The sequence below is a fragment of the Rhinolophus ferrumequinum genome, chromosome 6 (genome assembly GCF_004115265.2).
Source record: "Rhinolophus ferrumequinum isolate MPI-CBG mRhiFer1 chromosome 6, mRhiFer1_v1.p, whole genome shotgun sequence".
Taxonomy (NCBI): Eukaryota; Metazoa; Chordata; class Mammalia; order Chiroptera; family Rhinolophidae; genus Rhinolophus; species Rhinolophus ferrumequinum.
Window position 1 is genome coordinate 62,861,860 of NC_046289.1, and position 19,763 is coordinate 62,881,622.

The 19,763-nt window shown below is 48.6% G+C and overlaps 1 protein-coding gene across 3 annotated transcripts; it reads left to right on the forward strand.

Moving 5' to 3' along the window:
• Window positions 1-164: 164 nt before the first annotated feature.
• Window positions 165-18,962, forward strand: CDAN1 (codanin 1). 3 transcript variants are annotated; one of them, XM_033109256.1, is made up of 28 exons: window positions 165-271; window positions 476-969; window positions 1,174-1,380; window positions 1,592-1,761; window positions 1,894-2,007; window positions 2,087-2,165; window positions 2,587-2,707; window positions 2,883-2,992; window positions 3,456-3,545; window positions 4,155-4,230; window positions 4,753-4,958; window positions 12,188-12,308; window positions 12,447-12,593; window positions 12,697-12,863; window positions 13,224-13,311; window positions 13,532-13,621; window positions 13,815-13,869; window positions 14,064-14,197; window positions 14,276-14,379; window positions 14,623-14,781; window positions 15,156-15,219; window positions 15,392-15,470; window positions 15,656-15,804; window positions 16,916-17,023; window positions 17,129-17,192; window positions 17,358-17,539; window positions 17,765-17,872; window positions 18,554-18,962. In XM_033109256.1, the coding sequence occupies exons 1-28, from the start codon at window positions 182-184 to the stop codon at window positions 18,677-18,679; spliced, it is 3,702 nt and encodes a 1,233-aa protein (XP_032965147.1). In that variant the 5' UTR covers window positions 165-181; the 3' UTR covers window positions 18,680-18,962. The 3 variants fall into 3 exon arrangements, 2 of the variants coding, with proteins under 2 accessions (XP_032965147.1, XP_032965148.1); XM_033109257.1 differs by having other exon boundaries at window positions 1,177-1,380; XR_004423294.1 differs by lacking the exons at window positions 17,358-17,539; window positions 17,765-17,872; window positions 18,554-18,962 and having other exon boundaries at window positions 15,656-15,757; window positions 17,129-17,159.
• Window positions 18,963-19,763: the final 801 nt, after the last annotated feature.

The window sequence follows — 19,763 nt, forward strand, 5'->3', positions numbered from 1 at the left end:
CTCAGCCTGGAGGAGTTTCGCTGCCGCGGGCCGTCGCCGCCTCCGGCCCCGCCCCTCCGCCTTCGGCCCCGCCCCTCCGCCCTGCTGCCCAACGGTCGCCCTTCGGCCCCGGCCCCGCCCCTTCCAGGCCGCCCGCGGTGCGCCGGCGCCTGCGCAATCGCCTCTGAGCGCCCCGACCGGGATGGCGGCCGTTTTGGAGTCGCTACTGCGAGAGGAGGTGTCGGTCGCAGCCGCGGTGCGGTGGATCGCGCACAGCACCCAGAGTTCAGAGGTAACAGGGCCGACACGCCCCCAGGCCAGGCCCGAATCTGCTTTCCGCGGGAGATACCACCGCTTGGATCCCCTTCCTCTAGGGTGACTGCCTGTCAGCCTGGGCCGAGTGCGCTCCAACGAGGGGCCTCTGCCAGGGCCGTCCGGCTGGTCGCGGACCCCGGCTAGCAGCTGACCCTCTCACCCCTCGCTGCTTCTCCTTCAGGATGACTTCGGGGAGGCGGCCGCGCTGAGCTCACTCCGGCCACTACGGAAGGAATTCGTGCCGTTTCTGCTGAACTTCCTGAGGGAGCAGAGCAGCCGCGTCCTCCCGCAGGGCCCCCCAACCCCCGCCAAGGCCCCGGGCTCCTCGGCAGCCCTGCCAGGGAGGCCCGGGGGACAGCCACGGGGCGGCCGCGGGGCTCGCAGCCAGCTCTTCCCTCCGACCGAGTCTTCGAGCGCCGCCGCCCCAGCCGAGGCCCCTTCGGCCCGCCGCGGGGGCAGGAGGCGGGGCCCGGGGCCGGCCCGCGAGCGAGGTGGCCGCGGCCCTGGTAGTTTGGAGGAGGGGTTCAGCGGGGAGAGTCTGTGTTGGGCTGGGGGCCGGAGGCCTAGGGCCTTAGGTAGCCCCGGCAGCCCCAGCCTCATGCGCTCTGATCCGCCAAACCTCAGCAACCTGGAGGAGTTCCCTCCCGTAGGCTCCGTTCCGCTCGGCCCTGCAGGGTGAGAATCAGCCTTCATCCAGGAGATGGGTGGCACAAAGGCTGTACTAGGGGAGTCATTAAATTAGGACTGGGTGCTCCGTAGTAGAACGTGGGAAAGATTGGGGATGAGATAATTACAATGATGAGGGGCGTGTTGCAAGGGCCTCAGCTGGTGTGGATGCTTGAAGATGGGAATTTGAGAAAAACCTGTGGCTACTCTCAGCAGGACGAAGCCTTCACGCAGGATCAACCCAACTCCGGTGAGCGAAGAGCGGTCACTCTCCAAGCCCAAGACCTGCTTCACCTCACCCCCAATCAACTGTGTCCCCAGTTCCCAACCTTTAGCCCTGAACTGTAGCCCTTGGGGCCATGGCCTTCCCCCAGGGTGCAGAAGTCTGCAAGAGGAGCGGGAGATGCTCAGGAAGGAGCGGTACGGCCTTGCCGCTTCCTGGGATGTTGGCTTTTTCCTGTGGGGATCTGCAGGGCTTTTCCCTAAGATTGATTTCCACTTCGCCCTTCCTCCCCCGCTCAACCCTGGGTCTCTTTCCTTGGCTGTAGATGTCCTCTCTGGAGGAACCTTAGTGTGGCTGTGGAGGGGAAGCCAAGCTGACTGCTCCTACCTCTCTCTCCCATCTCCATAGCTCTAAGCACCTGCAACAGTCACCTGCTCCCTCCTGTCCCACCTCAGAATCGGGGTCTCCCCTCCCCAGTCGGACAGGAAACCTCACAGCTGAACCCGCTAACCCTGCCAAAGTGTCTTTCCGCCAGCGCCTGGAGCTGGTAGCCCTGGTCTACTCTTCATGCATTGCAGGTGAGTGAGAGCAGAGGGCGCTGGGGTGGAGATACTTATAGAACTAGAGGGTAAGAGAATTGATGAGGCATATAGAACTGAGGCATGATTCTGAATGGTGCCCAATATGCCGGGGTTTCTCTTTGTATCCAGAAAATCTGGTGCCAAACCTCTTCTTGGAGCTTTTCTTCGTCCTTCAGCTCCTAACTGCCCGGAGGATGGTGGCTGCCAAGGACAGTGACCTTGAACTGAGTCCAGGAGCCCTAGGTCAGTAAGCAAGCCTCTTTTTGAGAAATGGGGTCAGGAGATGGAATAATTCTTAATTGACAGCTTGGTACTATCCTAGATTCCTTGGAAAGCCCACTCTTCCAGAGCGTCCATGATTGTGTCTTCTTTGCAGTGCAGGTTTTGGAGCATCAGTTTCAGTGAGTTTCCCCAGCAGAGGCATTTGAGCCTATTTCGATCGTCCCCTTGGTTCCCTAGCCACTTGGGGTACATGCTTGTGCTTAACACAAATACAGTGACCCTGGACCTTTTCTTACATGTAACCTTTAATTTTGTGTCAAGGTTATGAATTTAGCCCTTGAAAGACTCAGACTGTGGTCTCGGTGGCTGACCTTTGGGTTAATATCTAATGCTCCTGTCCTGCTCTCTTGCTCCCTGCTCCATAAGGTCTCCTTTCCTCCCCCTTTGGTTCCATCATCTTTAATCCTTGGCCCATGGCTTTGACTTACATACTTGTACCTGTTCCCTGCTCCAGATGATGCTCTGTGTGGTATGCAAGTGGCAGCTTCCTATTTGCCGTGTGTGTCCCATTCTCAATCATATATGCTCTTGACCTTGTAGAGTTCTTTCCTGCCTGGACAAAGGGACCTTGAAGCTATTGGCTGAGAATGAGCGGCTGCTGTGCTTCTCACCAGCTCTGCAAGGCCGCCTCCGAGCTGCCTATGAGGGCAGTGTTGCCAAGGTAGTGACCCCATCTTACACATCTGCTAGCCCCGACCCTTCCAGCCTCATAATTCAGGCAACCCAGCTCACAGTGCTAAGGCCTATGGGCTAACTCTGAGCAGGAATACAGGGAGGAAGTTTTCTGAGCATGCACTCTGCAGGCTTCTATCCCTAATGTCACTGCCATATTTTAGGTCTCTCTGGCGATGCCACCCTCTGTTCAAGCTGTCTCCTTTCAGCCAGAAACGGACAATCGTGCCAACTTCTCCAGTGACCGCGCCTTTCATACTTTTAAAAAACAGAGGTGATAAGAAAAGGGAAGTTTGGGGGAGGGTACAAGGCCGCATTTATTTTGGGATAGGCAACCTATGTCATTTTCGTAGAAAATAGAAGTTTGGCATTAACAGGTGATGGTTAAGCACCAACGGGCCTTTCCTGCCAACCATCATAGCGTCATCCTGTTTCATGCCCTGGACTTGAATCTCTGACCTTAGCAGTCTTCTCATAGGTGTATGATTTTAGTCACAGGGTTCTCAGAAAAGAGAGAGCCAAATCAACTGCCACTACCCACAGAAGTACGTGAAATGTGGTGTGCTGCTGCTGGGTTGTAGCATAACCATCCTGCAGAGAACTTTGGAGAAAGAATGGGGATAGTCCTGTCCTCAGTTCTTCTGAGCTAGGGAGTGTGCTCCTGGGATGGACTTAGATCAGCTGGCCATGAGGTCAGCTGCGCCTCCATTGATCAGGCGTTCTTGCGTGTCTGTCAGGGATGTGTTTTATGAGGTGCTTCGCGAGTGGGAAGACCGTCATGAGGAGCCTGGCTGGGACTTTGAGAAGGGCTTGGGCAGCAGGATCAGGTAGGTGCTCACACACCGGCCACTCCTGCTTTTAGCAGCGAGCAGCTGAGTGGTGCTTGGGTAGCCGATGGGAGGAAGGCTTCCCCCACTCCTGCCAGCCCAAAGCTGTTATCTTCTGTCCTTCATCTCTCTAGTTCTTCCTCGCAGAAATGACTTGTACTTGTTCTGTGGTGGTGAATGCTCAGAAAGGTGCAAAGCTCTTCCTCCAGGTTGCTTGACTTTTGGCCCAAGTCATTGGTTAGACCTTTTCCAAACACCATTTTCTCCATCGTCTACTTTGGTAATTCTAATAACTGCAGAGCTGGATAACTAGGATGCAGAAAGAATCTCCTTCTGTCCAGTGGTCTGCCTTCTACATGGCTCAGGGTAGACTGAAGATTAGAGGGATGATATTTCTTGTTTGGCTGAGTGCATCTTTAGCCTTGAAGGGAACTCCGTGCTGAGGACGGTCCCTTCCCTTTCCCTACATCCTTGTGCTGGCCAGCTCTGGCACAGGGCTGCTCAAGGCCCCAGTAAAGGGCTGAAAGGCTCAAGGATTGGCTTGTTCTCTGAGATCTTTCTCCCCCTCCCTCCCGCCCTCATACTCCATTCCTGCCTCTTACTTCTCAGAGCCATGATGGGTCAGCTCTCTGCAGCCTGCAGCCACAGTCATTTTGTTCGACTTTTCCAAAAACAACTTCTCCAGGTAAAAGCCCCAGCAGGATATTAATTTACAGTGAAGAGTAGGCATTACAGGCAGCCAAGCACTGTGGGATCGGGTGGACAGCCGGGCAGGTCCTAGGTGGGAGTTTGAACAGGAGTTCTGCTCTTTGGGTGGTGGTTGAAACTTGGGCAGCCAGAGAGGAATCAGAGTGCACCCCCACCTCCCTGGGCCCCCTCAAACACCCTCTATCCCCTGCCTGCCTTCAGCCCCTCACTACTTCCTTCCCCTTGATTTGTGCTGCAGTAGAAAGAGCGTGATCCTAGGACTCAGATGGGCCTGGTTTTAAATCCTAGCTCTAGTGAATCTAGGCAAATGTCTAATCTTGCCGTTTCAGTTTCTTCACCTGTAAAAAAGAATATAATCCCTACCTCGAAAAATGTATCTATGGTACATGATAGAGGGTTGGCATTCCATAAATGTTTATTACTTCTTCTTCATTTTGTTCAGTCCTTTTCAGAGAAACTTACTAGTTTTTTTATTTCTCTCCTCTTGCCCCAACCCCAGATGTGTCAGAGCCCTGGTGGAGCTGGGGGCACTGTCCTGGGTGAGGCTCCGGATGTGTTAAGTATGCTTGGAGCTGATAAGCTGGGGCGCTTGCGGCGCCTGCAGGAACGGCTGGCAGCCCCTCAGAGCAGTGGGGGGCCTTGCCCACCCCCCTCCTTCCCAGGCTGCCAGGGATTCTTCAGGGACTTCATCCTGAGTGCCAGCAGGTAAAGGTCCCTGTGTCTTGTTGGGGGTGAGGCAGAGGCCAGGGGAGGTTTGTCTTCCCAGAAGGGCAGACAGTTCTCTCCTTTGCCTGGAATATAACAGGGTGGGACAGAGTGATATCTGGGCTTCCTTTAGCTTCTCTTTCTGCCTCCATTTTCCTTCTCAGTCTTTTTTTTTTTAATTTTTTATTTTTTAATTACACCTGATACTTGATATTACATTAGTTTCAGGTGTACAACATAGTGCTTAGACATTTATGTAACTTACAAAGTGATCAACCCAGTAAGTCTAGTACCCACTTGAAGCCATACATAGTTAAAATAATACTATTGACTATGAGGTCCGATAATTAAGTTCGCAAACTCATTCTAGAAAGTGCTACATACCTCATTGCTGAGTATCACTATGGTCACCTTCGAAGTACTCCCCTTGGGAAGCTATGCAGCGACACCAGCACCTAGTCCACCCTTCAAAGCACTTTTGGAACTCTTTTTCTGGAATGGCCATGAGAGCTGTTGTCTTATTACTACCCTTGATGTCCTTTATGTCATCAACATGCCTTCCTTTCAATATTTCCTTTATCTTTGGGTAAAGAAAGGAGTCATTGGGGGCCAGATCAGGGGGGTAGGAAGGGTGTTCCAATACAGTTATTTGTTTACTGGCTAAAAATTCCCTCTCAGACAGTGCTGTGTGTTGTCGTGATGCAGGAGCCGTGAATTGTTGGCGAAAAGTTCAGGTCATCTAACTTTTACATGCAGCCTTTGCAGCACTTCCAAATAGTAAACATGGTTAACTGTTTGTCCAGTTGGTACAAATTCATAATGAATAATCCCTCTGATATCAAAAAAGGTTAGCTACATTGTTGCAACAAAGTTCTCGAACTTAATTGTCCGACCTTTGTATATTGTATGCTGTACTTTACATCCCAATGAGTGTTTTGATAACTGGCAATTTATTCTTGATAATCACTTCACCTTTTTCACTCATCTTCCAACACGCTGCCCATCCGGCAACCATCAGTTTGTTCTCAGTATCTGTGAGTTTGTTTTGTTTGTTCTTTTTTGTTTTTTAGATTCCACATATCAGTGAAATCATGTTGTATTTGTCTTTCTCTAACTTATTTCGTTTAGCATAATACCCTCTAGGTCCCCTCATGTTGTAACAAATGAGAAGATTTTATTTTTTATGGCTAAGTAATATTCCATTGTATATATGTACTACATCTTCTTCATTTGTTTGCCTATTGATGGACACTTGGGTTACTTCCATATCTTAGCTACTGTAAATAATGCTGCAGTGAACGTAGGGGAGCATATATCTTTTCAAGTTAGTGTTTTGGATTTCTTTAGGTAAATACCCGGTAGTGGAATTGTTGGGTCATATGGTAGTTCTAAATTTTTTGAGGAACCTCCCTACTGTTTTCCGTAGTGGCTGCACCAATTTACAATCCCACCAAAAGTGTATGAGGGTTCCCTTTTCTTCACATCCTCGCCAACAATTGTTTGTTGATTTATTGATGGCAGCCATTCTGAGAGTTGTGTGGTGATACTGTGGTTTTAATTTCCATTTCCCTGATGATTAGTGACATTGAGCATCTTTTCATATGACTATTGGCCATCTGTATGTCCTTTTTGGAGAAATGCCTGTTCATGTCCTCTGCCCATTTTTTAATCGGATTGTTTGTGGTTTTCGTGTTAAATTGTATGAGTTCCTTACATATTTTGGATATTAACCCCTTATCAGATGTATCAGTGGTGAATACCTTCTCCCATTCAGTAGGTTGTCTTTTCCTTTTGTTGATGGTTTCCTTCAATGTGCAAAAACTTTTTAGTTTATGTAGTCCCATTTATTTTTTTCTTTTGTTTCCCTTGTTGAAGGAGACATTTCCAAAAAATATTGCTAAGAATGATGTCACAGAGTTTGCTGCCTGTGTTTTCATCTAGGAGTTTTATGGTTTTAGGTCTTACATTTAAGTCTTTAGTCAATTTTAAGATTATTTTTGTATATGGTATAAGAAAGTGGTCTAGTTTCTTTCCTCTCTTTTTTTTTTTTTTTTTTTGAATATATCTGTCCAGGTTTCCCAGCGCCATTTATTGAAGAGACATTAGTTACCTCATTGTGTATTCTTGCCTCTGCCATACATTAATTGACCCTATATGCCTGGGTATATTTCTGGGCTCTCTATTCTGTTCCACTGATATGTATGTCTGTTTTTATGCCAGTACCATGCTGTTTTGATTGCTATAGCCTTGTAGTATAATTTGATTCATGTAGCATACCTCCAACTTTGTTGTTCTTTCTCAGGATTGCTGTGGCTATTTGGCGTCTTTTGTAGTTCCATATACATTTTAGAATTATTTGTTCTACTTCTGTGAAAAATGCCATTGGTATTTTGATAGGGATTGCATTGAATCTATAGATTGCCTTGGGTAGTGTGGACATTTTAACAATGTTAATTCTTCCCATCCGTGAGCATGGTATATGCTTACATTTATTTGTCTCTCCTTCAGTTTCTTTCTTTAATGTCTTACAGTTTTCTGAGTACTGGTCTTTTACCTCCTTGGTTAAATTTATTCCTAGGTATTTTATTCTTTTTGATGCAGTTATAAATGAGATTGTTTTCTTAATTTCTCTTTCTGATAGCTTGTCATTAATATATAAAAATGCAAACAATTTCTGAATATTAATTTTGTAACTTGCTACTTTATTGAATTTTTTTATGCTAATGGTTTTTTGGTGGACTCCTTAGGGTTCTCTCTATATAAAGTATCATGTAATCTTCAAATAATGACAGTTTTACTTCCTTTTCAATTGGATGCCTTTTATTTCTTGTTTCATTTTTGTTGAATAAAAGTGGTGAAAGTGGAAACCTTTGTCTTTTTCCTGATCTTAAAGAAAAATCTGTTAGCTTTCACCATTGAGTGTGATGTTTAGCTAGGGGGTTGTCATATATGGCCTTTGTTATGTTGAGGTATGTTGCCTCTATCTCCTGTTTGCTGAGAGTTTTTATTATAAACGGATGTTAGATTTTTGTCAAATGCTATTTCAGCATCTATTGATATGATCATATAATTTTTATCCTTCATTTTGTTTATGTGGTGTATCATGTTAATTCATTTGCAGATATTGAACCAACCTTGCATCCCAGGAATGAATCCCACTTGATCATGGTGTATGATTTTTTTTAAGGTATTGCTGAATTTGGTTTGCTAATATTTTGTTTAAGATTTTTGTGTCTATGTTCATCAGGGATATTGGCCTATAATTTTCTTTTTTTGTAGTGCCTTTGCCTGATTTTGATAACAGGGTAATGTTGGCCTCATAAAATGAGTTTAGGCGCCTTCCCTCTTATATTTTTTGGAACAGAGAAGGATAGGTGTTAATTCTTCTTTCAATGTTTGTTGCAATTCACTTGTGAAGCCATCTGGTCCATGGCTTTTGTTAGGAATTTTTTTATTACAGATTCAACATCATTAGCAATTCTCAGTCTGTTCAGATTTCTTATTTTTTTTTCTGATTCAGTCTTGAAAGATCATATGTTTCTAGGAATTTATTCATTTCTTCCAGGTTGTCCAGTTTGTTCGTATATATTGATTGTAGTATTTTCTTTGTATTAAATCCATTGTATTTCTTTGGTGTTGGTTGTACCTTCTTTTTCATTTCTGATTTTATTTATTTGGGCCCTTTTTTTTTTTTGGTGGTCTGCCTAAAGGTTTACTGGTTTTATTGTAGTCTTCTTTCCTGACTGGTTTATGCTTTTCAAAGAAATAGCTAGTGGTTTCATTGATATTTCCTATAGTTTCATAGATTCTATTTTGATTATTTCTACTCTGATCTTTTTTATTTCCTTTCTTTTTCTCACTTTGGGCTTTGTTCTTTCTTTAGTTCCTTTAGGTGTAAGGTTAGGTTGTTTATTTAAGATTTTTCTTGTTTCATGTGGTAGGCCTGTATTGCCACGAATTTTCCTCTTAAAACTGCTTTGACTGTGTCCCATAGGTTTTGGGTCATTGTGTTTTCGTTATCATTTGTTTCAAGGTATCTTTTGATTTCTTCCTTGATCTTGTTAACTCATTCATTGTTTAGTAGCATGTTATTTAGCATCCACATGTTTGTGTGCTTTTCAGTTTTCTTGTGATTTCTACTTTCATACCATTGTGATTAGAGAAGATGCTTAGTATGATTTCAGTATTCTTAAATTTATTGAGATTTGTTTTGTGGCCTAACATGTGATCTGTCCTGGAAAATGTTCCATGTGTGCGTGAAAAGAACGTGTATTCTACTTCTGGGTGAAATGTCCTAAAAATATCAATTAAGTCCATCTGGTATAATGTGGCATTTAAGGTCAGTGATCCCTTGCTGATTTTCTGTCTAGATCATCTATCTATTGATGTCAATGGGGTTTTAAAGTCCCCAACTATTACTGTATTGCTATTGATCTCACCTTTTATGTCCGTCAGTATTTGCTTTATATATTTAGGTGCTCCTACATTGGGTGCATAAATGTTTACAAGGGTTATATATCCTATTGTTAAATCCCTTTATCGTTATGAAATGCCCTTTTTTGCCTAAGTATTGCTACCCCAGTTTTTTTTCATTTCCATTTGTATGAAATACCCTTTTCTATGGCTTTACTCTCAGTCTGTGTGTCTTTCCATCTGAACTGGGTCTCTTGTAGGCAGCATATGTACAGGTCTTGTTTTTTTAATCCATTCAGCCACCCCAATGTCTTGATTGGTGCATTTAGTCCATGTACATTTAAACTAATTATTGACAAGTGTGTAGTTATGATATTTTTATTGTTTTCTGCTTGTCTTTGCAGTTCTCTGTTCCTTATTCTCTTATATGTCGATGACTTTCTACAGTGTTATGTTGGGTTCCTCTCTTTATTTCTTGTATATTTCTGGTAGATTTTTGGCTTGTGGTTACCATGAGCTTTATATATACCAAGCTATGTTTATAGAAGTCTATTTTATATTTTATGGTCACTTTAGTTTGAACACATTCTAAAATCACTACGGTTTTTACTCACTCCCTCTATGTTTATGTTTTTGTCATTCTTTTTTCTGTGAGAGAGAGTGTGTGTGTGTGTGTGTGTGTGTATGTATCCCTTATTGTTGTAATTACATAGGATCTTCCTACTTTTGCCTTTTAATCTTTGTACTAGCTTTATAGTTGGTTGATCCACTGCTTTTACTGAGTGGCTTTGTCAGTGAGAATTTTTTTATTTCCTATATTTTCTTATTCATATTGTTGATCTTAAAGAAATCCCTTTAGCATTTCTTATAATACTGGTTTAGTGGTGATGAACTCCTTGAGCTCTTTCTTCTCTGGGAAACTCTTTATCCTTCAATTCTAAATGATAGCCTTGCTGAATACAGTAATCTTTTTTAGGTCTTTACTTTTCATCATTTTGAATATTTCATGCCAATCCCTTCTGGCCTGCAAAGTTTCTGTTGAGAAATCAGCTGATAGTCTTGTGGGAGCTCTCTTGTAACTGCTTTTCTCTTGCTACTTTCAAGATTCTCTTTGTCTTTAGCCTGTGGCCTTTTAATTATGATGTGTCTTGGTGTGGGCCTCTTTGAGTTCAGCTTGTTTGAGACTCTCTGTACTGTGTGGGCTTATATGTCTATTTCCTTCACCAAGTTAAGGAAGTTTTCCCTCGGTATTTCTTCAAATAGCTTTTCAATCCCTTTTTCCCTCTCTTCTCCTCCTGGTACCCCCCTGTATGCAAATGTTGTTACCCTTGATGTTGTCCCAGAAGTCCTTTAAACTATCCTCATTTTTTTTTTCTGTTCCAAATAAGTATTTTCCACTACCTTGTCTTCTAGATCTCTGATTTGATCCTTTGCTTCATCTAATCTGCTCTTGATACCCTCTAACTTATTGTTCATTTCAGTTATTGTAGTCTTCAGTCCTGACTGGTTCTTTTGTATGGTTTCTGTCTCTTTCTTGAGGTTCTCACTAAGATAATCTATTCTTCCCCTAAATCATTGAGCATCCTTATAACCAATGTTTTGAACCCTGTACCTGTAGATTCCTTGTCTGCATTTTGTTTAGTTCTTTTTCGGGGGTTTTGTTCTGTTCATTTGGGACATGTGTCTTTATGTTCTCTTTTTGGCTGCCTCGCTATGTTTGTTTTTATGTATTAGGTAGATCTGCTACATCTCCCAGTATTGGCCGAGCAGCCTTGTGTAGTGGGAGTCTTGTGAGACCCAGTGGCATAATCTTCCGAACACCTGAGCTGGGTGCTCCAGGCGTGTCCCTTGTGTGGGTTGTGTGTGCCCTCCTGTTGTAGTTGAGCCTTGATTGCTATTTGCACATCAGTGGGTGGGATTGACCCTCAGGCTGATTGGCGGTGGGGGCTGACCATGACTGTAGTGGACAGGTTTTTGTTCAGAAGCTGACTCCATGGCATGAGAGTCACTTTAGTGGGGCTCTGGTGCCCCCTGAGTCTTCCCTTCAGGTGTGTCGTTTGTGGAGCTGGTTGGGTGCTGCTCTGTTGTGGTCTGAAGCTGGCCACCAGGTGTCTTGGTTCCAGAGCCTCTTGGTAGGGGCTCTGGTATGAGCCAAGGTCAGCTACCGTTTGTGCCTAGCTTGGGGCTGCCTGGTGGGAGCTCCAAAGTGATCTGCATTATGTTGCTACTGTGTCAGGCAGTGGTCGCTTAGGTGGAGCTACATTCCAATCCAAGACGGGCTGCCACTTATGCCAGGCGTGAGGGCCACCTGATGGGAATTAAAATGAAAATGGAGAAGAGTCGCCACTCGTACTGGGCATGGGGTCCCTTAGCAAGAGGTACAGGGCATGCCAACGCCAGCTGCTCTGTGGGGTTTGGACTCTCACTCCTCAGCGGGGGCTTCCACAGCCAAGATACCCCTCCTGATCCTTAAGCGCCCCACAGCCCACCCCTCCTCCCAGTCTTGGTCTGGCTTCTTTATATCCTTTGTTGTAGGATTTCTGTTTAGCTAGGTTTTGGATGGTTCTCAATGATAGTTGTTCTATAATTTAGTTATAATTTAGGTGTGGTCCTGGGAGCTGGTGAGCACAGCGTTTACCACTCTGCCCTCTTGACCTTAACCTCTCCTTCTCATTCTTTCACCCACGTAGGTAGTAACCTCATTGCTCCTTGGCCTCCCCTCTCAACACAACTGAACCTGTCTGTCTGGAGCCCCTCTTCTCTGTTCTGGTTCTTCTTACATCTCTTTCAGTGCCTTTTTTTGCTCCTCTTCCTAGCTTCCAGTTTAATCAGCATCTCATGGATAGTCTGAGTTTGAAGATACGGGAGCTCAATGGCCTTCTTCTGCCTCAGCCCGAGCCTAGTGATGAAGATGGGGAGTCAGACGTGGACTGGCAGGTTAGAAACCAGAACAGGGAATTGAAGGGGTTCTGACCTAGGAGGGAAGGGGTATTTTCAAGAAGAACTTTGTAACAGATTTGTAGTTCTTCTAGAAGTCCTACGCTGAGGACCCTTTACTTCCCTGATTCCCTGCAGGGTGAACGGAGGCAGTTTGCTGTGGTGCTGCTCAGCCTGAGGCTTCTTGCTAAATTCCTGGGCTTTGTGGCTTTCCTGCCATACCGGGGGTCTGAACCACCCCCGACCCGTGAGCTCCAGGACTCCATTCTGGCCCTGAGGAGTCAGGTGAATGGGGGCTCAGTAAGGAGGGAGCCGGGAGGAGCTGCAAGACCCTGGAGTTAGAGGGCACCCCAGGACCTGCCCACTGACTGTGTTCTGGCCCTGCCAGGTGCCCCCAGCCCTGGACGTGCGAGCTCTGCTGCAGCAGGGGCTGCGTGCACGCCGGGCGGTGCTCACGGTGCCCTGGTTGGTGGAGTTCCTGTCTCTCGCTGACCATATTGTGCCCATGCTGGACTATTACCGCAGCGTCTTCTCTCTCTTGCTCCACCTCCATCGGTGAGTGGAATGGGTGCAGGCAGAGCTTTGCTGAGCCTGCTGCTTATACAGAGGGTTGAGCAGCCTGTGCTCCCTGTGGGAGCACTGCCATAACCAGCCCGTGGGACAGGCAGGATTTGGTCCACAAGGAAAGACAGACACTGGCAGGTCGCTATTTCATGGCCCTTTTCTATTCCTACTGTGGCCCAGCCAAGAGGACGTACAGGTCTGGGAGGGGGCACTAAGGTGCTCCTGGACCCCCACAGCAGCAGGCGCTTTTAGGTCTGCTTTTGCGAATTAACTTCCCAAGCATAGCTTTCTTTAACTCCATTCCATTTCTTCCTTTGCACAGTTTAGCTGACAGCCTCATTTACCTTTTAGGAGCTTGGTCTTGTCGAAGGCAGGTGAAGGGGAGATGTGCTTCCTGAACAAGCTGCTGCTGCTTGCTGTCCTGGGTTGGCTGTTCCAGGTAGGTGGACAGAAGGAGGGGGCGGCCACTGTGGCTGGAGGTGGGGGGTGGGAGGATGTCGAAGTCTGATGAAGGTTGGGGCCAGAGGATGAAGGGTCAGAGGTATGGGAAGTACCATGTTTTCAGAGGAAGATTGCCCGGACCCCGGAGCCATGAGGTGGAAGGTGTGGAGAAGCTCTGAAGGCTGATTGAAACTTGCACTGCCCTGATCTCTTGCCAGATTCCCACAGTCCCTGAGGACCTCTTCTTTCTGGAAGAGGGTCAGTTGGATGCCTTTGAGGTGGACGCAATAGTTTCAGAGCATGGCTTGGTAAGTGTTGGGGTCCAGCCAGTGCCATGGGGTTCACAGGAATAAAGGAAGCAGGCTGTCTGAGGCCCAGCAGGAGATAAGCCAAGATAGAGAGTGAACTCATATAAGGCTTACGCCTGACTGTCCCGTTTGTGGCCCACTGAGAAGGAAGAAGCCTGCCTGCCTGCCAGCTCTGGCCTCTTCTCTCCCGCAGGACGACATGCCTGTGGTGGACCAGCACCTGCTCTATACCTGCTGCCCTTATATTGGTGAGGATCCTTCCCCGCCCAGTGGTCCTTAGTCCTTAGCCTGTCCCTTCATGAGTACCCAAAAGGCACCCATGGCCTAACACCCTAATATGTTAGGTGCCTCAGACTCTTTACTCCACAAATGCTTCAAGTCCATGATGCTTAGGGTGGGTTGTGAGTTCTAGAACTAAGCCCTTGGTCTTCCCTGATGGCAGGAGAGCTCCGCAAACTGCTTGCTTCATGGGTATCGGGCAGCAGTGGGCGGAGTGGGGGCTTCGTGAGGAAAATCACCCCGACCACCACCACCGTCCTGGGAGCCCGGCCTCCACGGACCACCCAGGGACTGCAGGTAAGGGGCGGGGTGGAGGCGGGGCCGGCCAGTGGGGAAGGGAGAGGGACCTCTCACTGCACTGCCCCCCGCCCATAGGCACAGCTGGCCCAAGCCTTTTTCCACAACCAGCCGCCATCCCTGCGCAGGACTGTGGAGTTCGTGGCAGAGAGAATTGGCTCTAACTGTGTCAAACATATCAAGTAAGTGCGGATTGAGGGTCCCAGGCTCATTCCCATACCATTTCCCCCTTTAATTCCTAACACCTTCTTGCTAACTGAGGAAAGTCAGTTGGGGGGACGGTGGGGGCACTGCGGACAATATGGGGGAAGGCTTAAAATTGCTAACATTGTTTGAAGTGAGTTCTGACCAGATTCCTTGAATTTGCAGCTCCTTTCTGATCCAACCCTTCCAACTACCTCCAAACATTGCTGTCCCTGCTACAGGGCCACACTGGTGGCAGATCTGGTGCGCCAGGCAGAGTCGCTTCTTCAAGAGCAGCTGGTGACGCAGGGACAGGAATGCGGAGACCCAGCCCAGCTGTTGGAGATCCTGTGTTCCCAGCTGTGCCCCCATGGGGCCCAGGCATTGACCCAGGGGCGGGAGTAAGAGATGCCAGTCTGTTTGAACACTCTGGTCTCCTCTCTCCTCTAAGCTTTTACTTTTCTGACTTTCCCCCACTTCACACTCATATCCTTGATTCCATGTCCTCTTCCCACCCTGCTTCTTTCATTCGTTCTGTTTGCCTCCTCTGTAGGCTATCTTTGAATTCAGGGTTTTGGGGACAAAAAGTCCAAGTTGAACTGGAAGAGCAGGTGGCGGGGCCATGGCCCCCAGCACTGGGGTGGGGCGGGAGGGCTGGCAGCGCTTCCCCGAGACAGAGCATCCTCGCTGCTGTGATTGGTGCACTCGGGACACGTCCTGCTGTGAATCAGGCTGAACCATCTAGACATCACTGACCTCCTCTGTCTCCCCTCAGGTTCTGCCAAAGGAAGAGCCCTGGTGCCGTGCGGGCACTGCTCCCCGAAGAGACCCCGGCTGCTGTACGTAGGAAGGTGGCCTGGAGCTAGCGGGTGGGTGGTTGGTGTGGGGGAGGTACGTGTGTGTGCGTGTGTTCGTGAGGCTGCTGCTGCGTGGCTCAGCCCTGGACTGGGGCATGCATCATCGTCCCCAGCCCTCCCCTGGCCCTGACTCTGCAGTCCTTCTGTGTCACAGGTTCTAAGCAGCGCAGAGAACATTGCTGTGGGGCTTGCAACAGAGAAAGCCTGCACTTGGTTGTCAGCCAACGTCACAGGTAAGGTGTAAGCAAGGGCTGGCTAACCGGTTGCCTTTTCCAGAAGTGGACAGGCAGAAAGCTAGAGGCCGAGTTGGGGAGACGGGACTCGGCCCGCTGGAAACGGCGCTGGGCACGTGTAGGCATGGTAAGCACGCGCGGGGCTGCTCTGGTCACCCCTTTTCTGTTCTCCTTCTGACCCGCAGCGCTCATCAGGAGAGAAGTGAAAGCTGCAGTGAGCCGTGTGCTTCGAGCCCAGGGTCCTGAACCGGCTGCCCGGGGGGAGCGGAGGGGCTGCCCCCGTGCCTGTGAGCACCACGCTCCCCTCCCCTCCCACCTCATCTCCGAGATCAAAGTACACGGCTCCCTACTCCCCTTGGCTCCCCTCCCCCACTCCCTGCTCTTTTCCTGGCCTCCCTCCTTTCGCGTGTCCGTCAGCTTTGTGTGTTGTCCAGCTAGTGCCCATTTGGTTTGGTCCTGAATGGAATGAGGTAGGACAGGGCTGAACTGAATGGCTTTCCTAATTGTTCTTTCGCATTTTGGTACTTGAATTACCCAAAAGGGGAAATAGATACATATTCCACAGGTGATAATGGGGGTGGGTGGTGAATGGCTGTCCTAGGAAAGTCTTTAAGAGGTAGTCACCTGGTCCCGGGTGTGATTTCAGAAATGTTCTATGTGGAAGGTGATGCTTGTTTAGTTCCAGGCAAGAAAAATAATCAACCAGTGCTTTTAACTTGATTTTTTTTTTAAATCAAAAACTCTCTAGAGCCAGGGTCAGCAAACAGCCCGTGGGCCAAATCCAGCCAGCTTGCTCCTTGTTTTGTAAGTAAGGTGTTTACTGGCACACCAGTTTGTCTAGGGCCGCTTTTGTGCTGTGGCCCAGAGCTGAGTAGCTGGGGCAGAGACCTTATGGCCTGTGAAGCCTAAACTATTTAGTTTTGCCCTGGTCTAGGGCTAGTAGTGTAAGTAAAAATTTGGTCTAGGCACTAAGAAGGAATGACTAAAATTGGAGAGTATGTAAGAAGAAAAGGGTAGCTGGCCTTTAGCTACTGGTATTTTTTAATATACTCTTTCTGTACTGAAACCTTGGTTCATGAACAGAGAGCATGTGGGCTAGAAAATATCACATGTATGCAACAGGATGGTGCCCCTAAATTCTTTCAGAATAGATGCTCTCTGGGAATTGGCTAGGTACCGCTTTGTCCCAAGACAAGTGGCATCTCTTGAACTCTGGCAGCAGGTTCCTCGACTTACCTGCGGCATCTTTTCCCTGTTGTTGTCCACTTGGTTGCTTCTCCCAGCTGTGCTGTCCTGCCCTAACCCCAAGTCTAAGGGCTCCTTGGCCCAGTCACGTCACCCCAGGGGCCCTGTCTTCCTTTTCCGTCTGCCTCTTTCCACTGGCTGATCCCCGCCCCAAGCCACATTCTCAGTGGCTCACTCGGCTCCGCCCCTGCTCTCTCCAGGATGTACTCTCTCTGGCCTCAGGCCCCCGGGACCCTGAGGAGGGCGTGTCCCCAGAGCATCTTGAGCAGCTCCTAGGCCAGCTGGGCCAGACACTGCGGTGCCGCCAGGTGAGCGTCCTTGTCCGGGGCCTGTGACCACCACAGCCGCTCTGGCTCCGGGCTGCCACTCTAAAGATGGTGCTAATGGCCGTGGTCTCTTTGCTTTTTCCCCAGTTCCTGTGCCCACCTGCCGAGCAGTATCTGGCAAAGTGCTCTGTGGAGTTAGCGTCCCTCCTTGGTATGGCTCCTTTCTGTCACCTCACTCTCTTGCCAGATCCCCCTAATCTCAGGGTTGGGTATGAACAAGATTGGAATGAAACTTTCTCCTGCTCTCCTTCCTCCCAGGGGCTGGCCAGGTGACCCTGCTTCCACTTCTTAAAGCTTGGCTTTCCTCTCCCCACAGTTGCAGACCAAATTCCTGTCTTAGGGCCCCCGGCGCAGCACCGGCTGGAGAGAGGGCAGGCTCGAAGGCTCCTGCACGTGCTGCTTTCCTTGTGGAAGGACGACTTTCAGGTGCCTGTTCCACTGCAGCTGCTGCTCAGCCCAAGAAACGTGGGGCTTCTGGCGGACACTCGGCCGAGGGAGGTGAGCCAGAGCTGGGTGGCTGGGGGCGCTGGCAGGCTGTGTCCTCTGGAATCATGTTCTTACACCCACCCTCCTCCCCCAAAACGTTACGACCTTGCTTCCCTGGTTCCCCCTTTTCTGGCAGTTATGCTCATTTTCTGTTCCATGCTAAAAGGGACTCCCTTACTGGTTAATCTCAAGTCTTCTCCCTCCTGGCCCCCCTGACCTCCTGCATGTGTGTTGCAGTGGGACCTGCTGCTGTTCTTGCTCCGGGAGCTGGTAGAGAAAGGTCTGATGGGACGGACAGAGATAGAGACCTGCCTGGACAGCCTCCGTGAGGCCCAGTGGCCCGGGGTAAGGAGTCCTCGTCACTTACCCAGAGAGAGAACAGGTGTCATGTGTCCCTTTTATCCTGAAAGGGGGCAAGTGATGGTGCCTGGCATTTTTAGCATCTTCCCAGAGCTCAGTGGATTTCTGTCAAGTGTCTTCAGGACCACCCTGAAATGGAGTGGCTGTTCTGGTGGCCCTTCTTCACAGTTGAGCAGCTACTGTATGAAAGACTGTCAGTGGAGAAGGGAAGATGGAAGGCAGCTAGTTGGAAAACAGCATGGCATAGTGAGTGTGGGTTTATAAGATCCATAACCTGGATTTTAATCTCATCTAGTACTTAATGTTGTTAGTTAGGGCAAAGAATGCATCTTAGTTTCTCCGCCCATAAAATGGGAATCATTTATACCTCCTGGGGTTTGTCAAGATTAACTGATGTGCATATTAAGTCCTCAAAGGGTGGTAAGTCCTCACTAGATGGTTCTGAGCCTCCCGCCAGAGGTCACTCTCCCTGCCAGACGTGGGCACCCTGGAGTCCTGAATGGGACAAAGCTTCAAGTCCTTTTCAGTGTAGAAGGCAATTGGGGAAAAGTAAGAGCTAGCTTGTCTACTCACTGGTTAGCTAGGGCTTGATACTTGGGATTGATTTTTAGTAGAAAGGACAACTAGGTGTTGCCTTTTCTGTCACCATCTTTCTGTTTGTTGTAGGACTTCTCTGAAGAATTAGCAACACTGTTCAACCTATTTCTAGCTGAGCCCCAGATGCCAGAACCCCAGCTAAGAGCTTGTGAGCTGGTGCGGCCAAACCGGGGGACTGTGCTGGCCCAGAGTTAAAGCTGGGAAGTGGCCCTGCTGTCTCACCAGAAGCCCGTCTGACTGTGTCTCAGGAGGAAGCCCCTGCCACCCCAAGTGCCCACTGCTGTCCCCTGCTGGTGCGGGAGTAGCTGCACCTGAAATCAGGCCTCCTGCTCCGTGTGAAGAAGTGTGGCTGCGTGACCTCCCACCACCTGCAGGCTCGCTGCCTAGAGGGAGGAGGAGGGTTCGCCTGAATCAGGATTGTAGTGGAGAAGCCTCGAGACGCCAGTCCTAGAGCAGAAGAGCTGGCGTTTAGGACTTGGGCGCTTAGGACTTGGTGTGTGTACTTCAGCGCCACTTACTGCTATCCCAGTGTCTCTTAGGCTGTGGTTTGGGAAATCATGACAGAGGCAAATGACTTCTGTTAACTTGTGAGTGAAGTTAAAACATGACTCTTGGGCATCTACATTTTCTTACCATCAGGAGCTGGACTGCTGTCTCCTTAAAAACGCACAACGGATGAGGTGGGGCGCCCCAACAGAAACCTGGCTCGCCCCTGCACACCCCGGCTTCAGCCCTGTGCAGGTAGCAACAATGCTAGCTCCCTCCAGGGGCCAAGCACAGGGGAGAACACTAGAGCTTTTTAAAATAAACTCTTTTCTTTACCAAGGGCTTCATGTCTAGTTATTTTCACCTGCTTCTTCCCTGTAGAAGGCTGCAGTCTCGGGGTCGGCTTGGAGGTGGGCGCTGACGGTAGAGCTGTACCAGTGGCCTGGCCCCCCGCGGTGCCGACATGTTCCAGCACATGAAACCCTGCAGGCTAGCGGGCCCGTTAACTCATTGCTAACAGTACTGGCTGCTGTGCAACTCCCTTGAAAGGTTCAGTATGTTTCAGATAGGTCTTCACTCACCAGATACTCCCTACTGACCCAGATGTTGGGGCTGTGGGGGTGATTTGGCTCAGAACAAAAGCCTTCTACATGTCTATAAATGATCCACTGGTTTTTGACTAAGAAAGCACTGCCTTGATAAATGTGTATTAGGTTCATTCCTGTAAAAGTCACGGTTTTTCTCCTTTGGCCGTGTGCTCAGCTTCGGGAACTGCTGCGGAAGGAGAAGGTAC

What these genes read in the sequence shown, in the direction of transcription:
- CDAN1 (XM_033109256.1), top strand. Translation starts at nt 182, where the DNA reads ATGGCGGCCGTTTTGGAGTCGCTACTGCGAGAGGAGGTGTCGGTCGCA. An exon ending in ATGAGGGCAGTGTTGCCAAG is followed by an intron (nt 2,708 to 2,882) that starts GTAGTGACCCCA and finishes GCCATATTTTAG; the next exon opens with GTCTCTCTGGCGATGCCACC. An exon ending in CATACTTTTAAAAAACAGAG is followed by an intron (nt 2,993 to 3,455) that starts GTGATAAGAAAA and finishes CGTGTCTGTCAG; the next exon opens with GGATGTGTTTTATGAGGTGC.